Consider the following 27030-nt stretch of genomic DNA (forward strand, 5'->3'; position numbering starts at 1 on the left):
GCAGAATTCTTCCTCAGCCCGTATGCAGATGTGGTCCTAGTTTACTTTTCTCAACTTCCCAGTGAGAAGTTTGGATCAAATTTAACCGCAAACACAATGAGAAAAACTTCTACAGTCAGTGAAAAGCAAAACACTCATGTAGGAAAAATAATAAAGAAAATGAAACATTTCCCACTGAGAAAAAGAAGCACGTGACTGTGGAATTTCAAAGAACACCAGGATTGGCAGCCATTGTTTTCGCCCATTGCTACTCTTGTGATTGATAGTTTTTCCTCATGGCTCTATCACGGCAACTTTGGGTCATGGCAATTTGGATCCAGCAATGTCTGCAAAAACTCGTATTGGTAGTATGAAGTGTTACTAGAATGTAAACAATTATCTGTTCACATTTCTAATAGATTTTCTTTTCTGTAATCGGTGGACTGAGTAACAGTCGGAACTGATATATAGAGGATACATCCTGGGACAACTGCTGTGCATGGCAAAGGAAACAGATTTCCTGTTTAAAATGAAGCAATATGGAAATAATACTTAGACAGGTTTTCAAGATTCCCTCAAAGAGAAGCCTCATGGAGCCCAGGGAGACGGACACAGGAAGTGGATAGGTATTGCTTAACTTCTATGCTGTCCCACAGTAGTCACACATAAGCCCCTTGTTTATTCACATCCCTGTATGTGGATGTCAAATTCAGGGTCCCTCTGAGTACTTTATACAGAGGGAGACAATAGTGTGCCTTTGCTGAGAGTCACTCAAGGGGTCTGTATCTCCTCTATATATCTAGAAGGTTCTCTACGCGTCTTTTCTGTTGGCGGCTTGCAGTCATCTACATCATGCTTTTAATCGCTGTTTTTGAAAACACAATCTGTTTTCATTCATTGGCTGAAAAAAAAAGTCTCTTGACCCAGCAACACTGAGCTTGGAGTAATCTTCAGAAAAAAAAATCTTTGAAACTCCAGATAGTTGAACTACTCTCTTTTGGTAATATTTTTAGGTTTTCTTTTATCTGCTGTCTGTCAGCAGACAAAGTGATGGAGACTTACCTACTCCGACTCTGTTAGTTCTCCAAGGACAAAGCATTACTAGATAAAGAAGTTACTAGCTACACATATAACGTGAAGCAAGAAGTTATTATGTACTAGGAATTAAAATTAAATGTCTTTAGTATAATAGTATTTAATAGTATTTGAGGTTGGAGATGTATATACATGCATATATATGCATCCCTAAGCAACTGCATAGTCTATGGAGTGAAAAGAGCCTGAGCTTGAATTAAATAAAACCAACTCCAGTCTCTCTTCTGGTCAGTATTAGCCATGTATCTCTGTGACAGTCGCAGACCCTGAATTTGACATCCACATACAGGGGTGTGAATAAAACAGCCAGGGGGTGGCACCCAGCCAAGGAGGACCTACAGCACCAGCATTCCCCAGAGCGTCTGTTCAGCAAGCCTTCTTTCTCCTTTTTCTTTGTATTTCAACTTTTTATTTGATTAGGTAATTTACTTATGTGGCTCTGGGGATTGGAACAAGGGCCTCGTGTCTGCCCGGTAAATGTTCAACCATTGAGCCAATGCTATATTGATATTTTCATTTTTTTTAAAGAGGGTGTCTATGGGCTTCATTTTATACCTAATTAAGGAGTGTGTGTGTGTGTGTGTGTGTGTGTGTGTGTGTGTGTGTGTGTGTCTGTGTTTGTGTGTGTGAAAATGCTATGTAATATTTGTGAGATTTATTCAGGGTTTATTGTTGTCCTATCTTTTAATTACGACTCTCCTCATTCTGTATTTATTTGCACTCAGGAAATTCCTATCTTTCCTTCAAACTGAAATCTCGAGGTTAATCTTGCTCTAGTGTTGCCCATTGGGATTAAGTCAGTTCCCCAGTTCTTCTTCGATGGCTTCACTAGAATATAATCAGTGTCATTATTAAATAATAATTACTTAATATTACAATTGAAAATACGATAATGATCGAATATCGAGTAGATCGCCCGAGCTTGAAATTTCCTTTTGCTTCTAGATTCATCTTTCAATGTAAAGAAAATGGCAACTCATACATTTAAAAACCCCCAGAAGAGCAAAAACTTTCAGTGTATACCAGAAAAAGAAATAGCACCAAAAATATTATACTCAGGTAAATAACATATGAAGCATATCATATTTTAAGGCTGTCAAGGTTTATCTTTCAAGGCCAGCAGTTATTTTATTAAAAAATAAACGTTAAGATATAAAGTATGATTAATTACTTAAACTGTGTACCTCTGACCAATGCATGCATGTGAATACCTGCACATGTATGTGCATGCACACGCGCGTGCGCACACACACACACACACAGAGAATATTATTACAAACGTTTCAGAGGAAAGAAAAATCCAATGTTTATAAGTAAAAATTAGTTATTGCGGTTCATATTTATTCTTACTTTTCAAACATGAGAGGTCTACAGTAGCCTCCTGGTGTTTCTTTGGTTGGCATTTTGTAAATACAAGGAAATAAGACTTTAGTTTGATTTACCTTAATAACCAAATCAAACTTTTGATGGAAGTCTCTGTTTACTGGCTCCAGGAGAGTGAGTTCTGCAGTCCTGGGATGCATGTGGAGGAAGCGGGGGTAATCCTCAGGGGTGCCTGTGAAACAAGAGACTCCGTTCAAAACTGAGAACGAACAGAAACTTGCTGACCTGATTTATCTCCTCCTTTCATTCACTGAGCAACGCAGTTACAATCTCATTAGTAAATTAAGTTTATAAATTATCCAGTGTACGGATAGCGGATACAAATGTGATATATAATGAATTATGGGTTAGGGAAGGGAAGGTAATTGTTTGGATGATTTTCTGAATATTTTTATTAGAGAGCTCTTTAATTATTTTGGAAATTCATCCTATGAAAAGAGGCATTAAGGAGAGGAAAGGCAAATTCTCGATTATAAAATTACGTTTTAATCCTACATAAATCTTAATTATACCCTTCGTGGTTTTTCAACATATCTTAAAATCACATGAAGACTAGAAATTTAAACCAAATATCAAGATGCCTAAGAACAATAGCAAGGAAGATTGTTTTTTTTTTAAAGATCAGTGTTCATCTAATATGCCAACTACTAACATTTTAAATGAGGTATGTGTTGATATTTCTTAAATGCAGGCACTGTAATCCATCGAGCTATTTTTGTTCTAGCAATTTTTTTAACTTTGCTTGTATCATCTTTCCCTTTGTGTTTGAATATTCTTGTTCCCAAAGTAAAGCAATGACAGGTCAGAGTCGTCAGATATAAAAGTCAAATCGTATTACATTAATAATTAAGCATGTCCGTAACCACCAGTGACCCAGGCAATAATTTATACTTGTAATGGGGACATGGAAATCAGAGTGATTAAATATTCCTACCAAGAAGAACTTTATATTTACTTATTTAAGTAATGGTAAGTAATTATACCTGATACTCTGGAGAGATTTATTTATAGGCAAACTTGCCAGGGATGAGTGAAATGGGCTGTGGGGGAGCATGAAGAGAACACACAGAAAGAAAGTACAGTAGTCTGGACACATCCATAGATAGCTTCCTCTGCACTTCAGAACACAAACACAGGTTCAGTTGCATTGGGATTCTATGTGGTATGGATAAAGGATATTGCCAAACCTATGAAGGATTTGGCTCAACTGATCTGCACCAAAACCTTGTTTGCTTTCTGTGTAACAGCACTGGGGATGGACCCTAGAGCCTTCTTCTTGATCAATACTCTGCCACTGCCTGCATCCTCAGCTCAGCATCGTAAGAATACCATTGTTGCAATAAATAATCATCTACAATCTATAGTAAGTTATACGGCTAATTAGATGGCAATATATCTTTGAATAAATGCTATACCCATCTATACATATTTACATACATACATATTTACACACGTATGTAATCTTTAACTCTCAAAGTAGCTACCTTTAGATAAGTGAAATTGAACTTAGAAAACAGGCCCACTACAAAGGAATACAAAGTGTATTGAAATGCAAAGATAATATTAAAAATTGATGTCCTCTTACTCTCTTACTTTCTTACTCTCTTACTCTCTCTGCCCCTTCTCTCCCCTTTCCCCTCCACCCTTTCTCTCTCTACATGTTCTTGGCTTCTCTCTCTCTCTTTCTCTCTCTCTCTCTCTCTCTCTCTCTCTCTCTCTCTCTCTCCTCACTCCTTCCCCCTCTCTCTGTCTTTCTCTATCTCTACTCCTTCTTATCTCTCCTCCCCATGCCTAAATAAACTCTATTCTATAAAATGATGATATAAGGGAGAGACAGTGAAGCATTATGGGAAAGAGGTATAGAGATCAGACTTGATTGGTGATTAATGTTTTATTTTGGGGGCCCATAAATATGTTCTATGTAACTATAAGACATATTGGATTTAAAGATACTTCCTAAATGTCAATCTACATGTGAACTCATGTGGTAACATAAACACAGACATCTCAGCAAGTTCAAAAGGAGACAGTAGAATATCTTATCCCAGTGAATATGGCCGTGACAGAAAAATTATAGGTTCAATTAAGATGTATACAGTACTCATACCATGGATGGCAGGGTTGATGCTTTTACTCTAAGAGAACTGTGAGGGTATTTTAGAACAGGTTAAATAATTGATTATGTGACACTTGAATTCTAGCACTTGTTATAAGTGTCAGAAACTGATAGAAATAGCAAAAGGACACGAATGTAGGATTAAATGCAAAATAAGACTATTTCTATATTAAATCTTGAGTTAGAAGTAGAGGTATAATCTCATGTTACAGTTTAGCATTAAGAAGCAACACGCACACTCAATGGCTTTGCACTCCGAAATGGCAGCACGCCTGGAAGCAGAGGCCACCCTTGGTAATCAGGTTGTCATTGTGTGAAAAACCCCCCTTTATCAAACGTAATTAGCTTTCTCAAGGATGTTTTTTCTCTCCGGGTCGATGGCATAGACTCAAAAGAACTATGAACTCTTTCCCTACAGGTGGCAAGAAGGAGATACAAGAGTCCCAAGCTGCCATCCACTTTTCAAGAGCCAGAAAGAAAGGTTTCCCTCCTGAAAGTCAGACACTGTGGATATCAAAAACCATCAACTGTCCTGACTTGGAACAGACCAAATATGTTTAACTTCCTAATTTCATCATATTAATGACAATACCGCTCTACTGGTCATTATGGTTAGCACTATTTGGAGAGTAGAAAATCAGATAACATCTCAGTATTTTTTTTAATGGTTAGCTGTACTGGGAAACCAAAGAACTAATAGCACCCATTTCTTTTTAATGAAGTTATCCAAGCTGGTAATGAAAACGAAAGCCAAACAACAACAGAAAGGACATGAGGGGACCCTATCAGGGTGGGGTCTTCATCAGGAGCCAAAGATGGGAATGTGGTCTTGGCTTTCAATACTGGGAGGGAACACTTTCTATGAGTTTGTATTTATCTATGGGTCATGGATATTTACATATGTGTTCTGGGATGAGAACACAACACAGGGTACACATCATCCATAAAATGGCTTCAACACAAACCACCATTTATTCACGGTAAATCTGAGGCAGCCAAGTGCAGCCATGACACGGGAAGAGCACACTGTGTACTGTGGAGAATCTCAACAGATTTCAACGGACGTTTCCAGTAAACACAGGTAAGAAAAAAAAAATGGGAGGGAAACCATTGTAAATTAAAAACGGTTCAGCAGAAATGATATTTACAGCATGTGAACATTATCTGGAGCTCTGCTCTCCTGCCTGGTGTGCTTAAAAAGAAAAGAGATGAAAATAAGAACTGGAAGGTGTAAGTGTAGTTGCAAGAAATCTATGATAAATGATGATAAGTAGCCGACTTTTAAGCAGTTAATTGATGGACATAATGGATATAATAGATATTCGCGGTTTAAAGAGCAATGCCCTTCTCATGGACAGAAGACAGAAAAAAAGAATAGAAGGGAATACAGACATAAAAACATCTTTACTCTGTTCATCGTTTAAGTAATAGCAAGTGGAAAATTTTTTACTCTGTCATATTTTTTTATATATTTCTATTGAAACGTACTTAAAGCACAGTGTAATTCAGAGTTGGCTCTGATGGCCTCAGCAGCCGTCTCTTCAGAGCAGAAATGGAGTGGTGGATATGCTGGAAGGTTAGCCAAGAACATAAATGAATTATGAAACTCAGCTGATCTGGGAAAGGGGGTTTAGCTCGCTGAGAGGAACGTGGATTAGCTGATAACTCTGGGTTTACTGTAGGGGAAACATTGTAATCTTTTTATTTATAAATCTTCCTCTTCATCTAAGTGCCAAACGGCCCTAGGGGGGAGATGTTATTATTGGATCTGTGAAGAACGGAATGCTCAGAGAGATTAAGGGGGAAAAATAACTAGAACTCTCACAGCTGGTATGTGAATGAAACAGGAGTCCACCACATCTGTTTTCTAACCCCAAACTCCTCTCCAACAGGTCGTAAAGTCCCACCTAATGAATTCACAGCTGGGTTCATTGGCCTGTGGTAGAAGGTAGACTTGTAGAAATGATTACAGCATACTAACAGAACAAACATGTGGCTAAAGATCTAAAAAAACTTGATCTAGAGTAAATGCTATGATACTTTCATAGTCTATGTTTCTTAAAAATATGAAGCTTTACTAAGAACTAAAAAATGATGTTTATGCATCCATTATACAAGATTTTTATACTTAATCTGAAATCTTGCATAGAACAACTTTGATTGGCCAAATTTGAATGCAAACCTGAAAGTTCTATTCCAAATGAGTTAAACTATTAAGCACAGTATTGCGTTGAATTTCAGAATGTGATTCTTTTGTGGTCAACAGAACCTATGCGTGTGAAAAACCATATATACCTAAAAAGGTCTACACTTCTACCTTCATAGTTCTGTGAAAGGAAGGGCAAGCAGAACTAAGTGCTCTGTAATTTTTACAATGCTAGACATAATGTGTTTTCTGTAAGAGACCTACAGTCCCTTTACCAGAGACTTCATACATTTTAGAAGTATAATTCCATGTTGAGGCAGGTAGCACTGTTGCTATCAAAGCAAAGTTCCTGTCCATTCTTGCATGATGGCTCCTGACGGCCCTTCTCCACTGTGTACCTATTTTCCAGCATGTGTGTTTTGGGCGGCATTGTCTATACCTACCACGACAACCTTACGGTTCACTTATTTTTTTTTCTGCATATGTGGGCCATTTCTTTTTATTGCTTTGGAATTTTCTATTATATCCTCATGCCAAGGTTTATCTAGTCTTGTGTTTATGAGGACTCCAATATCGTTTAGTCACAGATGCAGCTTCTACACCATTGTTCTGCACATCAGTGGAAGAGCGCTGTTAGTCCTTTATCTTGGATAAACAGCCAGAGTGAGAACACCTAGCAGATGTTGAGTCTAAATATTTCACGTACTCTTTAGGACAGCAGGGTTGTAAAGGTCCCAGATGTCTGTGTTGTATAATCACTACCTCACTGGTTACTCACATGGGCTATGGTCAGAGTGCCCTCCGTGAGATTCTTATCTCAGAGGCCAGATTTACTCATCGTCTCTAGGGTCCCTTCTTCCTCAGGACCCATTTAGATGAACTCAGACAATTCATTGGCTTCTTCAACCTATTATGAATCATTAGAGATGTATCTAACTAAGCATTTCTGTTTATTAACACCATTTTTTTCATTTATGATCATGCTTTTTGTTTTGAGGAAAAACGTTAGTCTCCCCACGCAAATGCACTGATTGACACTCCAGTCAGCACCACATGGTAGTTCTGTCTTCTCCATGTGTTTGCTGGGAACTAATGAGGTTAGTTTTCACATCTGGGCAACGTAGAAGGGAGTGCAGTATTGTTCACTGAGTTCTTAATTAGCTTTCCTTTCAAGGTAAGTAAGCTAAAAGAACTTTCACTTATTTACGTGTACATGCTTTCTACGATAACTCATCAACTCAAACTTTAGTTAAATAATTGAGTTGCCTTACTTATGACATTGTCATCCTATATATTCCTAGTCAAATTCTTCTGCTATACGTACATTTTGCTAGCTTAGACCTTTTTCTATCACCTGTCTTTGCAAGTCAGTTAACAACGTTCTTTGAGGATCAGATGAGCTTTTATTTTGGTGCCGTCAAATTTTAAATTTTTCGGTTGCTGTGTCAGCATTTTGCTGAGTTTGAGAAATAAGAGATAACCCCAAGAGGATTAAAAATTCCACCTCTATTGTTTACAGGGTGAGATGCATAGCTTCAAATCTTAGACACGGGGAAGGAAGAGCCTTCATGTCCATTTGTATACAGAGGGGTAGACAGCAGTGTACTTGGTTGTGTTAGATGATCGAGTCGCTGGGAGTTGCTGGGTGCAAAAATGAGCTGCTTGTGGGATCTCCATCTCCAGTGCCTCCATTAACCCATTTTGAGCTTTGTGTTCCTTCTCAGTGCCTTGAGAACCTTAATGGAACTTTCTAAGAGCCTCTACCACCTCACTGTGAGCACAGAGCTAATGGTCCTCTGATTACATAAAGTGCCTGGAGCAAAGGTCCTTTTATCCACTTTATTGAAATTCCTGTCTCCCACATGTCCTCAACGTTTTTTCTTGAACTGAAGAAGGAACTTTCTATTCAACAACTTTAGTTCCAAGGCAAGCACAAGTTTAATTGCCTGTGCTTTAACAAACAGATTTCCATCTAAAAATAATTATTATTATTTCTTATTATATTGAAGATGTGTTTCTATTATACTGAAGAGAGACATTTAATATATGTTAAATATGTGTGTGTATGTATGTATATATGTGACTGTGTGTATATATATAAATTCTGCCTGATTCTGATTGATACACGCAGAAATATAAGTCTTGTTCATTGCTGCCATGAAGACATGAAAATTTAACGATTTTTCTCAAACCCAACATTATCGATAAGTGATGATTCATTTGATAAATGTCAATTGCATATTACTAATGAATACAACCCAAACCAAAAACAACTTTAATATGTAATTTATCTTCAAATGGTTGTCTGGGAATTCCTTTCAGTGATGCATGAATGTTGATTGCCTTGGAGAAGTGAAGGCATTGACATATCAAATCATCCAAGTGCATTTGAAAAAACAAGGTCCACTTGGACCACTGGGATTTATGACATTTGGGAAATTCTCAGTCCAAGGAACAACGCTCCATCTGCCTGGAGATGCTACTACATAGACATCTCCAGAGCTCCTTAATTTCCCCAGTGAATCCCTGTCTTGCTTAATCTTGGAATAGCCACTACTAATATCACATTCTTCTGATTTTCCATCCGAAAACTACTCCTCTAATATTGCATTCCTCTTATGTTAAGTCCAAAGATTTTTCCTTTGTAGTAAACAAAATTAGTTGATGATTTTAATATTATTTTTCATAGGACTTAAAAATCTGCATTTATGTCAAATTACTCTTGGGTTCCAGTTCTTATGCTACCTATGGTCTCTAATGTTTTTGCTCACCTGTCCCAAAGAACTACACTGCAGAGAAGAAAAAAAGTGTGATAGAGAAGGAAAAACGCAGCTTCTGGATGGCATGCAAATGACGTAGCATTTGAAAGGCTAACACAAAGAGGATGATTCATTCTTAAGGTGTCTAGCATCATCTAAAGACAAAGGAAAAGCAAGCATGCAGACAGGCAGGCAGGTAGGCAGACAGGCAGGCAGACAGGCAGGCCAGCAAACAAGCAAGCAAAAACAATGAAAATCCTGGCTTTTCCCCTTCATAATAGTGGACTCTATAAAATATAATACAGGATGTCTCTTGAGACATTTTCTCCAACTTTTTATATAACAATCCCCCATTTGTGTGACTTCTCCTGTATAATTGTATATATACCCTGCTGTGATTAAATAATTCTTAAGGATATTTAGTAGAGTTCCAGAGGGTTTATTTATTTATTTTTTATTAATATACCTGCTTTATTTTTTATTGGGTATTTCTTCATTTACATTTCAAATGTTATTACCTTTCCAGGTTTCCTGTCCATAATCCCCCTGTCCCCTCCCCTTCTTCTATAAGTGTGTTCCCCTCCCCATCCACCCTCCCTTCCTGCCCACCCCTGACATTCCCTTACACTGGGGTTCTCCTTCCATTGGTGTCCAACAAGGCCATCTGCTATATATGTAGCTGGAGCCATGGATCGGTCCATGTGTAGTCTTTGGGTAATGGTTTAGTCCCTGGGAGTTAAGTTTTCTGGCTTTACTCTTTCTATCCTTAACTAGTTCATGAAACCAATGTTTTAGTTGCCACTGTATTTGAAATATTATTATATGTCATAATCCCATGACAGCTAGAAAAGTAGATTTTAAGAATATTATAATTTAGATTATAACATACCTAGATGGTATATAATATATATTAATTGTGTCATAATTACGGTTCAGGCAATAGCAAAAATCCTTTTGCTTTTCACACTACTTAGAAGTAAACTTCTAGCCCATGTTGCCTGCATTAATGACAATGTTAAAACAGTGCTTGAGGAAGCTAAGGAAGAGGATGACCCTGTAGGAGGACCAGCAATCTCAATTAACTTAGACCCCTGAGATCTCTCACACACTGGATCACCAACCAGGCGGCATATACCAGCTGAAATGAGGCCCCCAACATATATACAGCAGAGGGCTCCCAGGTCTGGGTTCACTCAGAAAAGATGCACTTAACACTCAAGAGACTGGAGGCCCCAGGGAATTTAGATGTCTGGTGGCGGAGTGGGTCGGGTGGGGACATCTTCGTGGAGAAAGGGAGTGGGGAGGAGGAGGTATGGGATGTGGAACAGTTGGAGGGTGGACTAGGAGGGGAATAAAATCTGAAGAAGAAAACTAAATAAATAAATTATAAAACAATATCAACAACAACAGCAACAACAACAACAAAAACAGTGCTTGATAGTTACTGTTTGCAAAAACTTAGGAACACAATTATTTCCATACAAGTGAGTGGGCTATTCTGCTTAGGATGAAGCTTGGAAGTCCTCTTTCTGCTGCTGTTTATGATTAATTTGCTGTCTTAATTATGGTGCATCCTGATATTGCTACTTAGAATCCACAGAAAGAATTGTACCTAAAGGAAGTCACATGATCTTTAGGTTCACGTTTATACACATACTGATTGCTTACAGAATGAGTAGACTTTAGTTTTCCCTTTCTCCTCATGGTAATTATTTCCCGTGGTGGTAATTATCCTAGGACACTGACCTTACTGACAGTGCTGGTAAAGTGTTTGATAACATTTACATAAATTCCACACACCAATTCAAGACTACCCTTCAGTGCGTTTGTATGCAAGGATTAGTGACTCTCTAATGTCATGTGTTGCATGGAGACTTAGTGATACAGGAAGACAGAACACCTACTCTCTGGCCATGGCCTGCAATGAACAATAGTTTTAGATAATTTCTATAAACTGCCTTTGATGTGACTAAGGGAACTGACGCTATTAATAGGGTGTTAAAAACCTGTAAGGTAAAAAGAAGTTAAAATTGACCTAGTTGAATTAATTCATCTGGCAAATCAATTTCATGGTAATTTGTTGGAGTTTCTGTTCTGTTTTGTGTTTGAGGTTTGTCTAGGGTATGGTGAAATCCATCTGAGGCCAAAGAATATTGTTTGCATAGTTTCAACGATCTCCCATTTAATCAGCCTTACTTTCGGTTCAGAATGGTCTGTACTGGAGAGCAAGCTCTCCTTCTTCTAACGCGAGAGTAGAGTGGTTTATAGATAATGATTTGATTTGGATTTTGTAGCATCCACTAGTGTCTCTTCACATCCTGCCACATTTTTGTATTTAGCTGAAGGTGCTCTTCATAACCATTAGTGAAACTTTAATTTCAATGACACTTCTACATTTCTGCCTAGTTTCTTTTAGGATGGTTGTTTCTTTGTTGCTATTCTGTATTTCAGGCATCATCCCTCTGTTTTCCATTATGTCTTTGTATGTGCCTCCATTTAGCATTTTATAGACATAAACAGGAGACTGAAAGTATTTATTCAGTGGGCTACAGTTTGGTCTTCCTGAGGAAAACAATATTTAACTTAATTTTCTATCTACAACATCCATACTTACTGTTTCTCTCTTGTTTAATTAGATTCCCTCATATCTGTGCATTGTAAATTATATTATGTGAAAACTGAAGACGTCATATTAATGCTATATGTTGATGGACTGCCGTATATAGCTATATCTGCTTTTTTGTGTCTTCTATATTAAAAATATAAAGGTCATGTGCTGTCATGTGGACTTGAAGGACTACATGGGTCTTTGTTCTGTTTGTTTTGTTTTACGCACAGTGCCCAACACACTTTCTAGCTCTTCCAGAGAGCTCTCTGTGACTGAGTAGCAACTTTACCCCTCAAGTTTGTTGTCTGGAGAGCTTTCTCAAATGGAGATCAGGTCAGTTGCTGTTTTGGGGGGTCTGCAAATCAACAAGAGGGCAGAGAACTCACCAAGGATTTTTCCGTATTTAGACACAGCCTAAGTCTTGCTGTTGCTCTAGAGTCCAAAAGACACGTGGAAGATTTTACCTCCCCAGTGGATTCTATTCTCTATCCTTCAACCCTTTTGCTTATTTACAGTCTTCCTTAACTGTTCCCCATTGTGTTAGGTAGTCACAAAGCCAAGGCACTTGTTGCAAGTGTTTTGACAAATGCCAATGGGGAGAGACCATTTTTCCCTTGGCAACATGAGAGACACTTTTCTAATGGTGCTTCTTAGGGAACCCCTGGAAAGGTCAGAGTGTGACAATTTTGGTAAAGGAGGCCCTGAGAGGCCTCTAGCTTCATGGTGTTCATTGCGATGGATGATAAGTTGCGTTGAGGAATCAGGCTGCTACAGGGCATGGTGAGCACAAAGGTCACCGCCATTACCATGATTTAGTTGCTTTGCCTATGTATTCAACAAGGAAGGTAGAACCTTAGTTAATTTTCAGCTCTGATAAAGTTGATTTGTGCTTTCTTTTCCATTCATTTCCTTTCCTTTTGGTCGGTTCTTCTTTCCTCTCTAGATCTGTTTCTGGAGGAGTATATTAGTCAGCTTTGTGTCACTATGGTAAAATACCCAAGACAGACTACTTGTTTAAAAAGTACACCCCAGTTTCTGAGGGTCAAGTCTGAGATCACACGGTCCATTGCTTCGGGGCCCTGCTATGAATGGCAGATGGGCAAGTCAGAGCGAGTGACAGAAAGAGAAGACACGGAAGGTATCTCAGTATCCTTCCTGTGTATGTGCCTGATGACCTAAGGACTCCATTGGGCCACTTTACACAGGTACACTGCACCCATCGTATAACCATCCCAGACACTAAGTCTTCCACAGTGACCTTTTGGAGATAGTCATTCAATCAGGAGGAGGTAAATCTTCAAAGGACAGCGTTTTCTAATTTCATCCACAAGAGACAGAATCTTTCATCTAAACTTTCAACTTAGCTTAGAGTCTAACACAAGACCTTAGTCAGAAGTAAAACTTTGCAATTATAGAAATGATGAATAGAAAGTCAAATCAAATAAAAAGATCTCAATACATACCTATCTATTAAAAAAAAAACTCAGTTCAGCAGGAAAATCTTATTTTGTATTTACTGGCAGAACTCTAAATCTAAATGTTTCCCCGGGAGCCCCTAATTCAAAGTGAGACTAAAATTCAAATTCCTATTGTTGCACACAGGAAGACTACCTGTTAATCAATCTTTTTAAGCTTTGCATCCATAAAAACATTAACGATCAATGAAGCTCTAATTTTTAACGAAGGGCTTATCTTTAGTTATCGATTCTGCTTGTGTTCTGATCTTCCTGGGCATCATCTCTGTCAATTCATCAATATCCTTCTATTGCCTGTACTGAAAGTCGTGATAAGCACACCATAGGCAATAACAGTTCAAGGTGCCAGAGGCTGGCTCAGGTGATGACTTTGGGTGGAATAGCAATAAATCTACTGGTTTCCACCCGTAGACACCAGTTCTCCTTGGGGTAGCTGGGTAACTCTTCCAAAAATGTTTACTTCGTCTCCCTCCGTATATCTTAATTCTGTCTTTTTGATACCTTATCCCCCCTTTAACCTGGAGCATTTACCTCTTACATCTCTATTTACCATACAGGCAGACACATTTCATAATTATTATTTAATTAGTGGAGCAAATAAACAATACTCCTTGATACTTATAACAAGAAAACCATAGGCTTTAAAAGACTGTTTTTAATTCATAAGGATTAAAAATTAATAACTTAATGGCTAGACCTCTGTATTTGTATTTTATACATGGCTTTAAAGATTTAAAACCTTGGCGTAGAACTACGGGGCCAAATTTTAGAAATATCACTTCTTAGTATGACAACATAAAACTGTCTGGAATCTGCCTAATGTGGTGGTTCGTGCACGTGAGCACACAGGCTGGAGGCACAGCCAGAGATTAGGACTGGAAGATAATGCTGGACTCTTTTGAGGACACTCTGAAGTGAGCATTTCCTACTTGAGAGATGCTGGTATCTCCCAGGCACCCATCTTTCCAGAGCCTATCCGTCATGCAAATCAGCAACTTTATCAAAGTAACTTAGGAGTGGTTTTGTCAAATGTCTTCATTTTGCATCTTTGTGCAGTTGTAAACATGTATAAAAACAGACTAACGTAAACATATTTTCAGAGGAGAAATGGACCATTGGTTTCTGTATAATGTTCCTCTGGGTTGGCAGTCCTTTCCTTCTTCCTCAAGCTCAACAAACCCCATATTTCCTTTGATTTGAAGACCACTGAAGAATGTATTTAAGTTGACCTGTATCTTGTTTGTTTGCCTGCTCTATAATATCTTACTTAAACAGGAAGAAGGGAAACTTGGATTTATATGTAGTTTTGTATATGTTAATTCCGATAAGAAAAGAATATTGTTATTAAAGAGCTTGGTGTGATCTGAGAGGATTCGTTCATAGATTTCTAACAGGATAAAATTTTGAAGAATACAAACCAACAAGAATGGAGTAGAGGATGCCAGGTCGATCAGATGGTGGTTGGATGTTTCGGTCCTGGTCAATGGCTTGGATAGGTGGGGTCACCAAAATAGGGTTCAGTTCTTCCTGGAAGAAAATTCAGAGTGTTTAGCTGTGCCTCACACTCATACTTCTGGGGAAGGGGACACCAGGATGCTTGCTTGAATTCGGAAAGCTAGATCTCCACTACTCGGGCACTGAAATGCAATTGCCTAGACGTATAATTTGACACCTCCTCTCGCTAGTTCTAAATCTGAAGAGGAAATGAGCCTCTCTCACACTCAAAATGAAAACCTGTAGTAGCTATGTGCACAAAACTTTATCTAAGGGATTCTCCAGGAGGAAGCTGGAGAAGGAAATTACAGTGTTAAGCTGCTTAGCGGACTTAAGCAAAATGTAAAGGCATTAAAGAGCTCCTCATGGGAGTTCTCTGTTTTAGAACAGATTTGAGTCTCTGTACTCTTTCCTTCTTAAATATTTTTTTTGTCCAAATAATTATAGCAAGATAAGGGGGAAACACTCAAAACATATTTTAATTTAATAGAAACCAAAGCCGTGCCACTCATTTTCAGGTAACTAAAATGAAATACACATTACAGTTGTATTTATTACGTTACTAATGGTTATGAAAAGATTCTGTTTAGGATTTCGGCACATGTCTTTAAATCACTGTTTCTCCGTTTGACGTCTAGGTGTAAACACTGAGCAATTACGATTGCTGTACTGGTGCAGGGAAGGGACATAGGTAGGTTAACCAGAGGAAGGAGCACTGGCTTCTCTTGCAGAGGTTCCCAGCACCAACATGGCAGCTCATAAATCTCTGTATTGCCAGTTGTCAGGCTTCCGGTGCCCTCTACTGAACTCAATGGGTACTACACACACACACACACACACGCACACACGCACGCACGCACGCACGCACGCACGCGCACGCACACGCATACACGGTGTGGTTATACACATGCAGATAAACACTGAATACACACAAGCATTAAGACAAATCAATATTTTTAAAAGGATGTAAAGATTTATTTTTTGAAATGGACCTAGCAATAAGTATTTCTTCTGGCAATCCGAGGGCTGTGTGGCAGCCTCTCACCTGTGTCACTCCGGCAAAAACGACAACTGGACACGGCTCAGTTAAATAAGAAAACAATGTACTGTAGAGAACAATAAAAACCTTACTCTACAGATCAGCTTGGGGAACACTATGCTAGATAAAGTTTTGAAAACAGTGTTTCTGGTAAGCCTTCTAAGGGCAGTGATTCTACTGCTTTTCATAGTGACCCCCAAGAAAATGATATTTTGTTCTATGTGTATTCAATAAACAGTTAATAATGTCTCCTTGAAATAATGCTCTTAGAACATGGTTCAGGAGACAGGGTTTTTAACTTTCAGCCAAAAATATATAAATGGTAGGTCTAAAGGAAAATCATTTTTTTTCTCAGTGTCTGAGGGAGGACTTCAATGTGCTTTTATGTAATTTATTCTGAAACAAAGAACATCGGACCCTGCCATGTACTCTTAGGCAAATCCAGAAACTTAAATTCTCAGTGGACATTGGATGGTGGTGGCTTATATTTAAAATGAACAGCCATGTTAAATAACCACAGGCAATACTTTTTAAATTTAAATCATAGGGGCCAAATATAATTATCACATAAATTCCAGGGTCTATATAGTTGTTTAGAGATCTTCTAAGTAGTATCCCTATATTTTCCTATAAATAATGAGATGTTGTGATCAATAGTTTAGTAACATTTTATCTCTTTTTAATGTGAATTTAGAACCATGGATATATCACAGTATAAAAATTACCATATTAAACCCAAATGGCTATTTTTTTCTCTCTATCATACATACAGGAAGTTTTCTTCTAGATTTTTCTTAGATTTTCTTCCTTCTTCCCTCCCTCATCCCCAATTTTCCTCTCCCCATAATTAACTTTCTTTCTCTGTTTCTTTTCCTACCTGTCTCTTACACACCATCCCTTTACAACAGTCAGCCCAGCTCATATATAATAATGTATTTTCCCTAAAGTGAAGAAAGTCCAAGATTCTATCTTTGCTAATTAACATTTGAGCACATCTTTTAGTCAGATCTGGAGAGATATTGGATCATGAATCACTCATAGTTTAACTACTTTGCTTCTATTTCACTAATTTTTCAGTAACTTCCTTAGGTGTCATTCTAGTTGTCCCAGGAAGGCGTCCAAAAACTGACAATCCTCTACAATCCAATCCATATACCAAGGAATTCTCAATGAGCTCTATTGGAGAGACAAAACCCTTTTTCTTATCCACAATATTTAAATCTAGAATCATGGAGTGTTAAGTAAAGAAACCCTACAGTAAGGGCACCCTGTTGACCTCCTTACTCTCCTTGCTTTTTGTAGATCTCCCAAGCTATCAATCTAGGCTATGTTTTGGTTTTGGTAATTCATCATACAATTTAAAATCCACTTTCATTATTATCTCGACTTGTTGAAATGAGCAATGGGGATTTAATTACATCATTTAAAGTTACATAAGCAAGAAGAAACCTGAAAATAGGAAACAAAATCAGTGGGGATGGAGAAGTGCTAATTGGATTCCCCATCTTACATCAGCGCTTGATAATAACTATCCTACAAGAGAAAGAGAGGAAAGGAAAGAGATGTGAACATGATTTATAATTACTTGACTTGACATTAGAAGAATAAAAATGTGAGCACTTTGGAAGACTTGGTCTGGAGGGAGGAACTAGATATTTTTTAACCTAGAATAATTCAATGTTGTTGGACTAAATTGTTATCATGCTTATATTATTTTATATTGTAAAGAAATGAATATACCAACATGAATAAGAAAAGGGAAAAACTCAGAATAAAAGCTTCCATTACTTTAGAAAAATTGGAGAAGTTCTGTTTTTAAATCTCTTTTTAGGAATATTAAGATTGACATTTTCCTCTCATCCCCTAGACTACATGCAACACAAAGGAAAAGAAAATTTTACTCATCTGTTGTAATTCAAGAGTTTGGCAGAAAAAAATCTAGGACTATAAATGTGATGTCTATCAGTTGTTTTCCACTTGGCGATGTCTGGGACTAACTAAAAACCCAAGCGGGTGGGCATACCTGTGAGGGATTTTGAATGAATTGCATCATCTGAGGTAGGAAGATCTACCTTAAATCCAGATGTCTGCATCTGGGCCACCCTTTCCTGTGGCAACTGTTATGAAGGACACTGAAGAAGGAAGCTTGCTCTCTTTGCCTGCTTGCCCTCACTCTTACTGGGAACTTCCTTCCTTCACTGCTGTTGGAGCCTGCTTCAGCATTCCTTCAGCATATTCTGAAGATCAGCCAAGACATGCAGCTTTGAGTCCTGAAAAACTACTGGATTCTTGGACTTTCTTTCAGTGGACAGTAGACAGCCATTGGTAGATTAGCTGGACCACAGCCTGTGAGCTGCTCTAATAAACCCCAATTATACATCTATCTATTTATATCTATCTATCTATCTATCTATCTATCTATCTATCTATCTATCTATCTTCAAATATATGTACACACTTATCATATATATTTATATATTATATAGATGCTATATTACACATATGTTATGATATATGTATATATATAATGTAAGTAATATGGTATCAATATCATTATATGGTACTATTACAATATGTACTTATATTAATGTACATGTATATATGATAGATGTATGTATGTATATTGGTTCTGCTTCTTTAGAGGACCTAATAGGTAAAACAAATGAGTCCTCAAGGAAAATATTGAAGATTAATTCTTAGTATAGTCATTATCTTTACATCTAAAAATTTTAAAGTATTACAGAATAGTGAAGATTATATTGAGTCAAAGATAATATTGTTAAAAAATAAACTTTTTATGAACAGTCATCATTTTAGTTTGGAACGTGTGTGTTCTCATTAGAATGAAGAGCATAAATAGCATAACTTGTGTACTGAGCTTGTGTCTACACTAAAGTCTCTACAGTAAATAGGAACAACTTAAGGCAGAGTGCTGAGATAATTATGGAAATCTCAAAAGGATGCATTCCATGCAGCAAGAATTCTTTACTGAGAGAGCAGAGGGCAGAGGACCTGGTTCCAGTTCAGTTGGAAGGTACCACTGTAGCCCACTGCATATTGAACGTTTAGCAAAATTAATCGGGTACTAGATGATAAAGTACTCCATTAATGCACAACATAACTCATCTCACAAGCATGGCAGTATAGGTGAAGGAAAAATAGAAATTAATAAAAGGAGATTCTAATTAGATACAAAAGTAGTCAGTATAATTGTAAGTCAAAAACTCTTTTGAAAAAATGTTACTGATAGAGTTCTTGCCTATCATGCAAGAGGTTATTGGTACAACTCTTAGTACGGCCATTAAATAAACTGAGCACATGAGTAACTATGAACCAGTATGACATGCTGTGCCTCTGATACCTGTGCTTTTGACAATGAGAAAGGAGACCGGGAAATATGAAGCCAGCCTCAGCTACATAGTGAAAGCCTGACTACACAAACACGTAAGGCACACTTTAAAATAACTTATTCTTAATGATTAATTATTGATTTACACGGTACCTCACAGATATGTGTAATCATTATGTGTGGATCAAAAATTTTTGATTTAAGTTCAATATGGAAAATGCTTTTACTACTCTAATTTGATCTCTAGTCATTAAATAAGTGTATTGAATGATCCTACTTCACTTCAAAAAACTTTTATAGCATTAATTAAATATATAAGTAGAAATAGTAGTGTTTACACATGAATGGTAGTGGTGTCTGCACACTAAATGTGCAAAAGCTACTGAAGAGTTGGAAACGAACTGACTGGATATTCAATTAAGGGACTTTGTTCTAGAGAACAAGGCAAGCTCTAAAATGTAGTGGTAAAATTGTTAAGGAAAAACAATATTAGGCCATATGTGTAGAATATTGCAGTAGAATACTGCCGATGAAGTAAACAGGAGACATCTTGGTTCATATCCTTGAGCACCAAATTATCTTCTTCTTGAACTTCTAGAAGTATCTTTATAATCTACCTGTTCATTTGTTGTTGTTTGTTTTCTTAAATTAATCTGAGACATGTTTCAGGGTCTTTGAATCTAGATCAGACTTCTGGATTTAAGGTGGATCTTCCTACCCCAAATGAACCAATTAATTAAACCAATTAATTATTTATTTTCATTTTAAGATATTATATCTTGGGAAATGCCCAACAGTGGGGAGATGGAGCCTAAAGAGACCACCTCCAGTAGATGGACAGGGCCCTCAGTAGAGGGATGGGGTCACCAACCCACCTTCAAAGATTTTAACCCAGAGGTGTTCCTGTCTAGAAGAAATGCAGGAACAAAAAATGGAACACAGACTGAAGGGAAAGGCCATCCAGTGCTTGGCCCATCTTGGGATCCATCCCATGGGTGTAGACCAAACCTTGACACTATTACTGATGCTGTGTTGTGCTTGCAGACAGGAGCCTAGCATGGCTGTCCTCTGAGAGACTCTACCAGTGGCTGACGGAGACAGACGCAGATACTCAGAGCCAACCATTGGACTGAGGTTGGGACCCCTATGGAAGAGTTAGGGGAAGGACTGAAGGAACTAGAAGGGATGGCAACCCCATAGGAAGACCAACAGCGCCAACTATCTTGGATCTCTGGGAGTTGCCAGATACTGAACCACCAACCAAAGAGCATACACGGGCTGGTCTGAATCTTTCTCCCCTTCACACATATGTAGCAGAGGACTGACTGCCTTGTCTGGTCTCAGTGGGAGAGGATGAGCCTAATCCTTTAGAGACGTGATGCCCAAAGGAAGAGGGATGTGGAGGGACGCACCCTCCCACAGGCGAAGGGAAGGGGTTGTTGAGGAAGAACTCTGGGAAAGTGGACTGGGTGGAAGCAACATTCGGGATATAAATAAACAAAACAATCAAATTAAAACATTGCTAAAAGATTTAAAAACTAAAAATGTTTGAACTGTTTGTGAATGCACCTGTGCCATGGTGTGTGTATATGGCAATGAGAAGACAATTTAAAAAAAAAAAGATAGTATATATTCCTTCAACAAAATAATACTTAGAGTGTACAACAGGGAAGCCTGGGCATTATTATTCTCTTTCTATATTGTATAATGAATTCAGGATTTCCAAGAATGTCTTTGGAAGTTTTCTCTCATGGCTTTGCTTATATGTGTGCGTTAAATAGTACAGAAATGAATGTAAAACTCAACATGTTCTTTCATACTTTTGTATATAAATGAATGTGCTTACACGAACCCTTCAGGGACTGATTTTATTTGACTTATTTTGCTTTTTGCCAGTTGTAGAAACAACATATCGCCTGGAAGATATCAGAAAAGTTCACATGTTCTCTACCTTTGCTGTATGTTTGAAAGATAAATCAACTTGGGTGAGTGGCAAGGCCAAATAGGTTGCACTGAAGGATTTCATTATGATATATTAACAAATGGAACCCTTACACAGAGTTGCGAGGCTAACGTACTCCCTAGTGAAAGGCACCTGGCTCTTGTCAGCCTTCCTAACAGCACTGATAATTATCTGCCTAGAACAGTAGTGCAGACAGCACAGGGTAGAAGTCAGTGGGCACAACTCATGAAAATAATATCAATACCTCCAGAGCCACTGGAATGTTATGCTATAGCCAGACAAACAACAAAACTCACTGGGATAACAATGACAAAACCCCCTTCATTTCGTTGTCTTGATGGTGGAACTCCGTGACCCTTTCAATATTTAAACAGGTTTATTCTGATATGCACTTGAATTTCTCTCAGGTGTGTACTTACCTTATGCACAGAGATTGCATTCCCTTTCAAAATTTGCATTTGAATATCCTTGCAGTAGCACACATGAGGACTTTTGCCAAGTTCCTCCTTGCAAAATGTTTCTTTGAATCTCTGTCTTTTTCAATTTATTTCCTCTGATGTCTGTGGCTCTGATACTGTGGATCTCGAAATCCAGGCAGGGAGTCAAAGCCCTTCTTACTTCCTAGCAGTAGGCCATCAAATCTACAGTGAAAATAGGAAGCCTGTGGACTCACTTCACGCTGTCCACACCACAGAGTCCCAAGGCACGGCTGCACATCAAAGGCAGCCGGTTAGCTTCCAGGGATCAATATGGAAAATACTCGAGTTCTAGGGCACCCATCTCATGGACATTGTGAAGAGGACCCACAGATAGTAGAAATGTTTCTTACAACCATGTCTCCATGTCCCAACACTTCTCTGATGGCTTCCTTTCTTTTGCTCCTGATAGCTTTGGGACTGACTGAGAATACTGTCTCTTACCCCATCTTCCAAGCCTGCATTGCAAGAACACTCAGGAAGATGGAGAGAACTCCTCATGCACTTTGGAAGTTGGAAGATCGGTAATCGTTCCTTATGATGTTGGAAAGAGAATTTTGGGAGAAGTCGTCCATAAGTTTTAACTTGTTTCACTTAATGGTGGCTGTGATTCACGGAGTACAATTTCTGATGAGCCCCTGTAGTGACTTCATCATGAAAGAACAATTCCTTTCGGGCCTATGCATGAACAGAGATTTTGTTGAGAACTTTAGGGTGGTTCCCCTACTCTGTCAAGTTCAAGTTTTTTGAGTAGGATGGCAAGAGAGAATGAGAAACACACACATGTACACACACATGTACACACATACACGCGCACACACATTTATACATGTGTACACACAGGAAGCATGCACACGGGCACACACAAAAGCATTATTGCACATAAACGTACACACAAATTTGCACACATGCTCAAGCACACATATAAGCATAGGACATCTGCACATGTCCACAAACACAGTCATGTACACACATATACACACCCTCAAATAAACATGCACACCCACATACTACACACACACACACACACACACACACACACAGATAAGTACATATATAGCTAATGATCTTTAAATTTTGTTTCCAAGAAAATGAAGTCTTATAATGGTTATGTGCAATGTATAATTTGGTATAAGTAGTATGTTTAATGTTTAAAGCAATGGTCCAGAGTCGTTTGCATACTACTTTACTGTTTTATCAGTTTATTAATATGTGTGATATAAACGTGAATGCTAAATATGTGAGTGCAAACAGATCTTTTTATAAACAGTCATGATGACATTTTGGTTGACAATTCATGAATAATTACATTAGATACCAACATTCCAAACAAGGCAAAATAATTTTTTCTGTGGTTGAAAAAAAAAATGAATCTAAGAAAAAGACTCAAATGGATACAAGACAGTGTAGATAAAAATAAAGAAATAAAAGATTAATTAAAAAGTCCTGTGTTGGTACCGTGACTTTGCCATGAAATGCTCCGTATAGCCTCATGGGTATACAAACAAGGTGTCCAGGTGGTAGCAATATTTGGAAAGATGAGGGATCCTTTGGGATGTATAGTCTCTCTCAATGGAGTGAGTCATTAGGAGGTAGGTCTTGGAGAAGTACTGTCTGGCACCACTTCCTGTTCTCTCTCGTCGTCTGGATTTCTGATATACTGTGATGGGCTTGGTTTGTGGTCCTGTTGGAATGCTACCCTGTCCCCCAGTCATGATGGATCTGAACTCATGAGCCAAAATAAACCTTTTCTCCCTTAAATTTTGAAAGGGTATCTTACCAAAACAGCAGAAAAATAACTAAATAATACCCAAAATATCGTAGTGGATAAAGTGATTCTTGTGCAAGCCTAAAATCCCAAGTGTAAACCCTGGAACCCCGAGTAAAAATCAGAAAAAGTGGCCTGACTTCGCAGCGTCTTTTCTGACTTTTATATTTGTATTGGCGCATGCGTGTCTCCACACACGCGCATCTTGGACATCCAGTTTAAATAATCCTTAATAGTATTTGCTCACCAAATAAATCAGCACTAACTAAAGATAAATCCAGTAGCAAGCACAGGGCAAGTAGACCACGTGATGTGCGACGGGAAAATCGCAGGTTACGTACTTTAGAAAAACCGACACCCTGTTGCAAATTTGAAAGGCTTAAAGCTCAGAGTGAAATCACGGTCTTTAAATTAGTAGCAGAACCTGTAATTCCATTCTTTTTAGGTGGGAAGATGGAATGCTTCTGAGCCAGGCTCGGATCTGTGAACCCCCAGGAACACACCGAGTCCTTTCCGCAACGGAAGCCATTCATTCTAGGATGTTTTGGTGCTACCTGGGTTATTTGCACTACTGATAGCAAAAGCAAGAGGCATTAATCATGCTCCCAAGGCAAACCACAGACACTCAGGCATCAGGCGGATGACAGGTTATGATAAGAATGCATTGAACATTCTGTAAACAGCAGTAAGGAAGAAAACTGCATGCGTATCATGGGTGGTCAGAACACGAACGGCAGAACTGGGCAGGTGTCGGTAGAAGGAGAAAGGATACAATAGATTATACTAAGTAGGAACCTTTGCTTCCATAACGCTACATTAAGCCCCAGGGAGGGAGGGAGATCTAGTGAAGTAGGGTGGTGGGGACATGCTCTTGGAGACAGAGGAGGAGGAATGGGATGAGGAACTGTTGGAGGGTGGACCGGGAGGGGGATAACAACTGGACTGTAAAAAAAGAGTAAATGATGATGATGATGATGATGGAGGAGGAGGGGGAGGAGGAGGGGGAGGAGGAGGGGGAGGAGGAGGGGGAGGAGGAGGGGGGGAGGAGGAGGGGGAGGAGGAGGGGGAGGAGGAGGGGGAGGAGGAGGGGGAGGAGGAGGGGGGAGGAGGGGGGGAGGAGGGGGGGAAGAGGACGAGGAGGGGGAGGAGGAGGGGGAGGAGGAGGGGGAGGAGGAGGACGGGCGAGGAGGAGGAGGAGGAAGAAGAAGGAGGAGGAGGAGGAGGAGGAGGAAATACGCTGCTCACATGTACAAGAAGGATGTGTTAACACATTAGCTGCTTTTTAAAATATGCTCTTCATTGATGAATGACATGAGAAACCTTATCAGACTGTTACTTATCTATTCAATGGATTATCACAGTTATATTTAATTCATGAGATCCCAGCTGAGCCGAACAGAGTACTAACAGAGCCTCAGATCCCATTCTGTGTGTTCCTGATCAATCACTACCTGTTGTTCAGTCCTGAGATGACCCACCTGCTAACATCACTGATGGGCTAGTTGTCTTTCATTTTGTATGCAGTGAAAACTGTCTACCTGGTTGAAACTCGTCTCTTCCTGCTTCGTGAGGTCGTCAGTGCATGGGAGAGGTATGTTCACAGTAACTCGTTTTAATCTTACAAAGTAGTTCGCTCGGGAATAAGCAAGCATTGCTTATTGACGTTTGCAAAGTGGTGATAGGTTAGGCTTGTTTTTATTCTAGGGTACTGTGGACAACGGTACCAGCCCCTCGTGAATGCTTATCCATCTGGGTAGGCTTGTGTCAAACTAAAGAATAAAGCAACTGAAGGGATGCATGGTCTAATAGATGGGATTACTATTGTTCTTCCAAAGATGTTCCACTGATTTATCATCTTAGGATAAGCCATGTACTCTACATCTTTCCCACAGTTTATAATTCCACTCTGTGGAAGAGTCTTGGCCACTCTTAGCACATATATATTTTATCTGACGGTGGGGTGGTTTTAACATGAATTTATTGGTAACCAACCAGTTTCGTCAGTTTCTTTTGTCTATTTTTATTTGTCCTTTTTGCCTAGGATCTCATGAATTTATATAGGCATTTATATGGATATTCTATACACAAATCCAAGTCTTCTTTCTTGCTTAATGTTTTATAAAGTCCTCCATGGTTTATTGTTGGGAGCGATGCCCTTAAAACCCTCCGTTATTGATGTTAATAGTAGAGTTAGAGTTAAGTATGACTGGGTTCGTGGAAAATCCCCAGCCAGCTGCAGAAGACTAATACAAATCTGGTGGTCAGGATGAATAATGATATGATAAAGTTGTGACCTTGCTGAGAAATACATCTGACGTCAGGATGCCCAATGATATGACCTGTAACCTTTCTGAAAAACCAACATCCTGCTGACTAATAGATATGACAAACCTATGGCCTTTCTCACATCCTGTTGACATCAGCCGATAGCCTGTCCACAAGAACTGTGTCCTTGGCCTGTGTAAATGTTTCACACTTCCTCCCTCTCTCTGTTACCCCTGTTATGGTATAAATTCAGCCTTGGGAAAAAATAAAATTGTCACCTTGATCAGACTCTTGTTTTGGCATCCTTCTTAGTGTCTCTTGTCCCCCATTCTCTTCCCTCTGCACCCTCGTTGACTGTCCTGCAGGACGAGACAGTTTATCTTTGGCTCTGTGTTTTCCATTTACTCTGATTTATTTCATCCTTTCTCCTTTCTCTGACACCCACCTAGTTCTGTTGTACATATTCTATCCACCGGTGATATACATGACAGTTTTCTTAGTTATTACTGTTTACAGAATGTTTAACGCATTCTTATTGTAACTCATTGCACGCTTGATGCTACCTGCCTGGCTGTCTCTGTGTATTCCTTGAGAACCTGATTAATTCCTCTTTGCTATCAGAAGTGCACATAACCCAGCTAGCACCAAGGCATGCTAGAACGAATGACTTCAGCTACAGAACGACTCAGCGTTCTCCTGAGGGTCACAGATCTAAACCTTCCTCACAAGCATTCCAGTTTCCCACAGAAAAACACTGAAGTTAAAGAATCTACTGACAGCTCTGAAACCTTTATATGACCGTGTTCTTTTGTCTTCAATTAGAGATAAATTTAACCCGGTCTCCAGAGTCCATAAAGAACACTGGGTCTCGAAATGCTTCACTCAGACAGCTGTTTAGAAGCATGAATGTCTCCATGGATATTTAGAACATTGCTACATAAGTTTAAAACTACAAATGGAAAATGTGAAATTAAATTATGTGATTATTATGTTTAAACATAAGTTAAAATTCTGGGTGCAGGAGTTGCATATTCAATTAAAGTGAATTTCATTTAGCCTTATTAAAGTGAGTTACAGTGAAATTATTTTCCACAAAATAAATCGTATAATAGTCT

At 38.7% G+C, this 27030-nt stretch overlaps 1 protein-coding gene across 6 annotated transcripts in view; it reads right to left on the minus strand.

The window, feature by feature from the left end:
- Positions 1–27030, minus strand: part of Pcdh15 (protocadherin related 15) — a 1498824-nt gene that overhangs the window by 349330 nt on the left and 1122464 nt on the right. For all 6 annotated transcript variants that reach the window (XM_063279549.1, XM_063279551.1, XM_063279550.1 and 3 more), the window contains 2 exons: positions 14980–15088; positions 2517–2629 (listed from right to left, as the gene is read on the minus strand). In XM_063279549.1, coding sequence (XP_063135619.1) covers positions 2517–2629; positions 14980–15088 — 222 coding nt within the window. The remainder of the gene's footprint in view (positions 1–2516; positions 2630–14979; positions 15089–27030) is intronic.

The sequence above is a fragment of the Rattus norvegicus genome, chromosome 20 (genome assembly GCF_036323735.1).
Source record: "Rattus norvegicus strain BN/NHsdMcwi chromosome 20, GRCr8, whole genome shotgun sequence".
Classification (NCBI taxonomy): domain Eukaryota; kingdom Metazoa; phylum Chordata; class Mammalia; order Rodentia; family Muridae; genus Rattus; species Rattus norvegicus.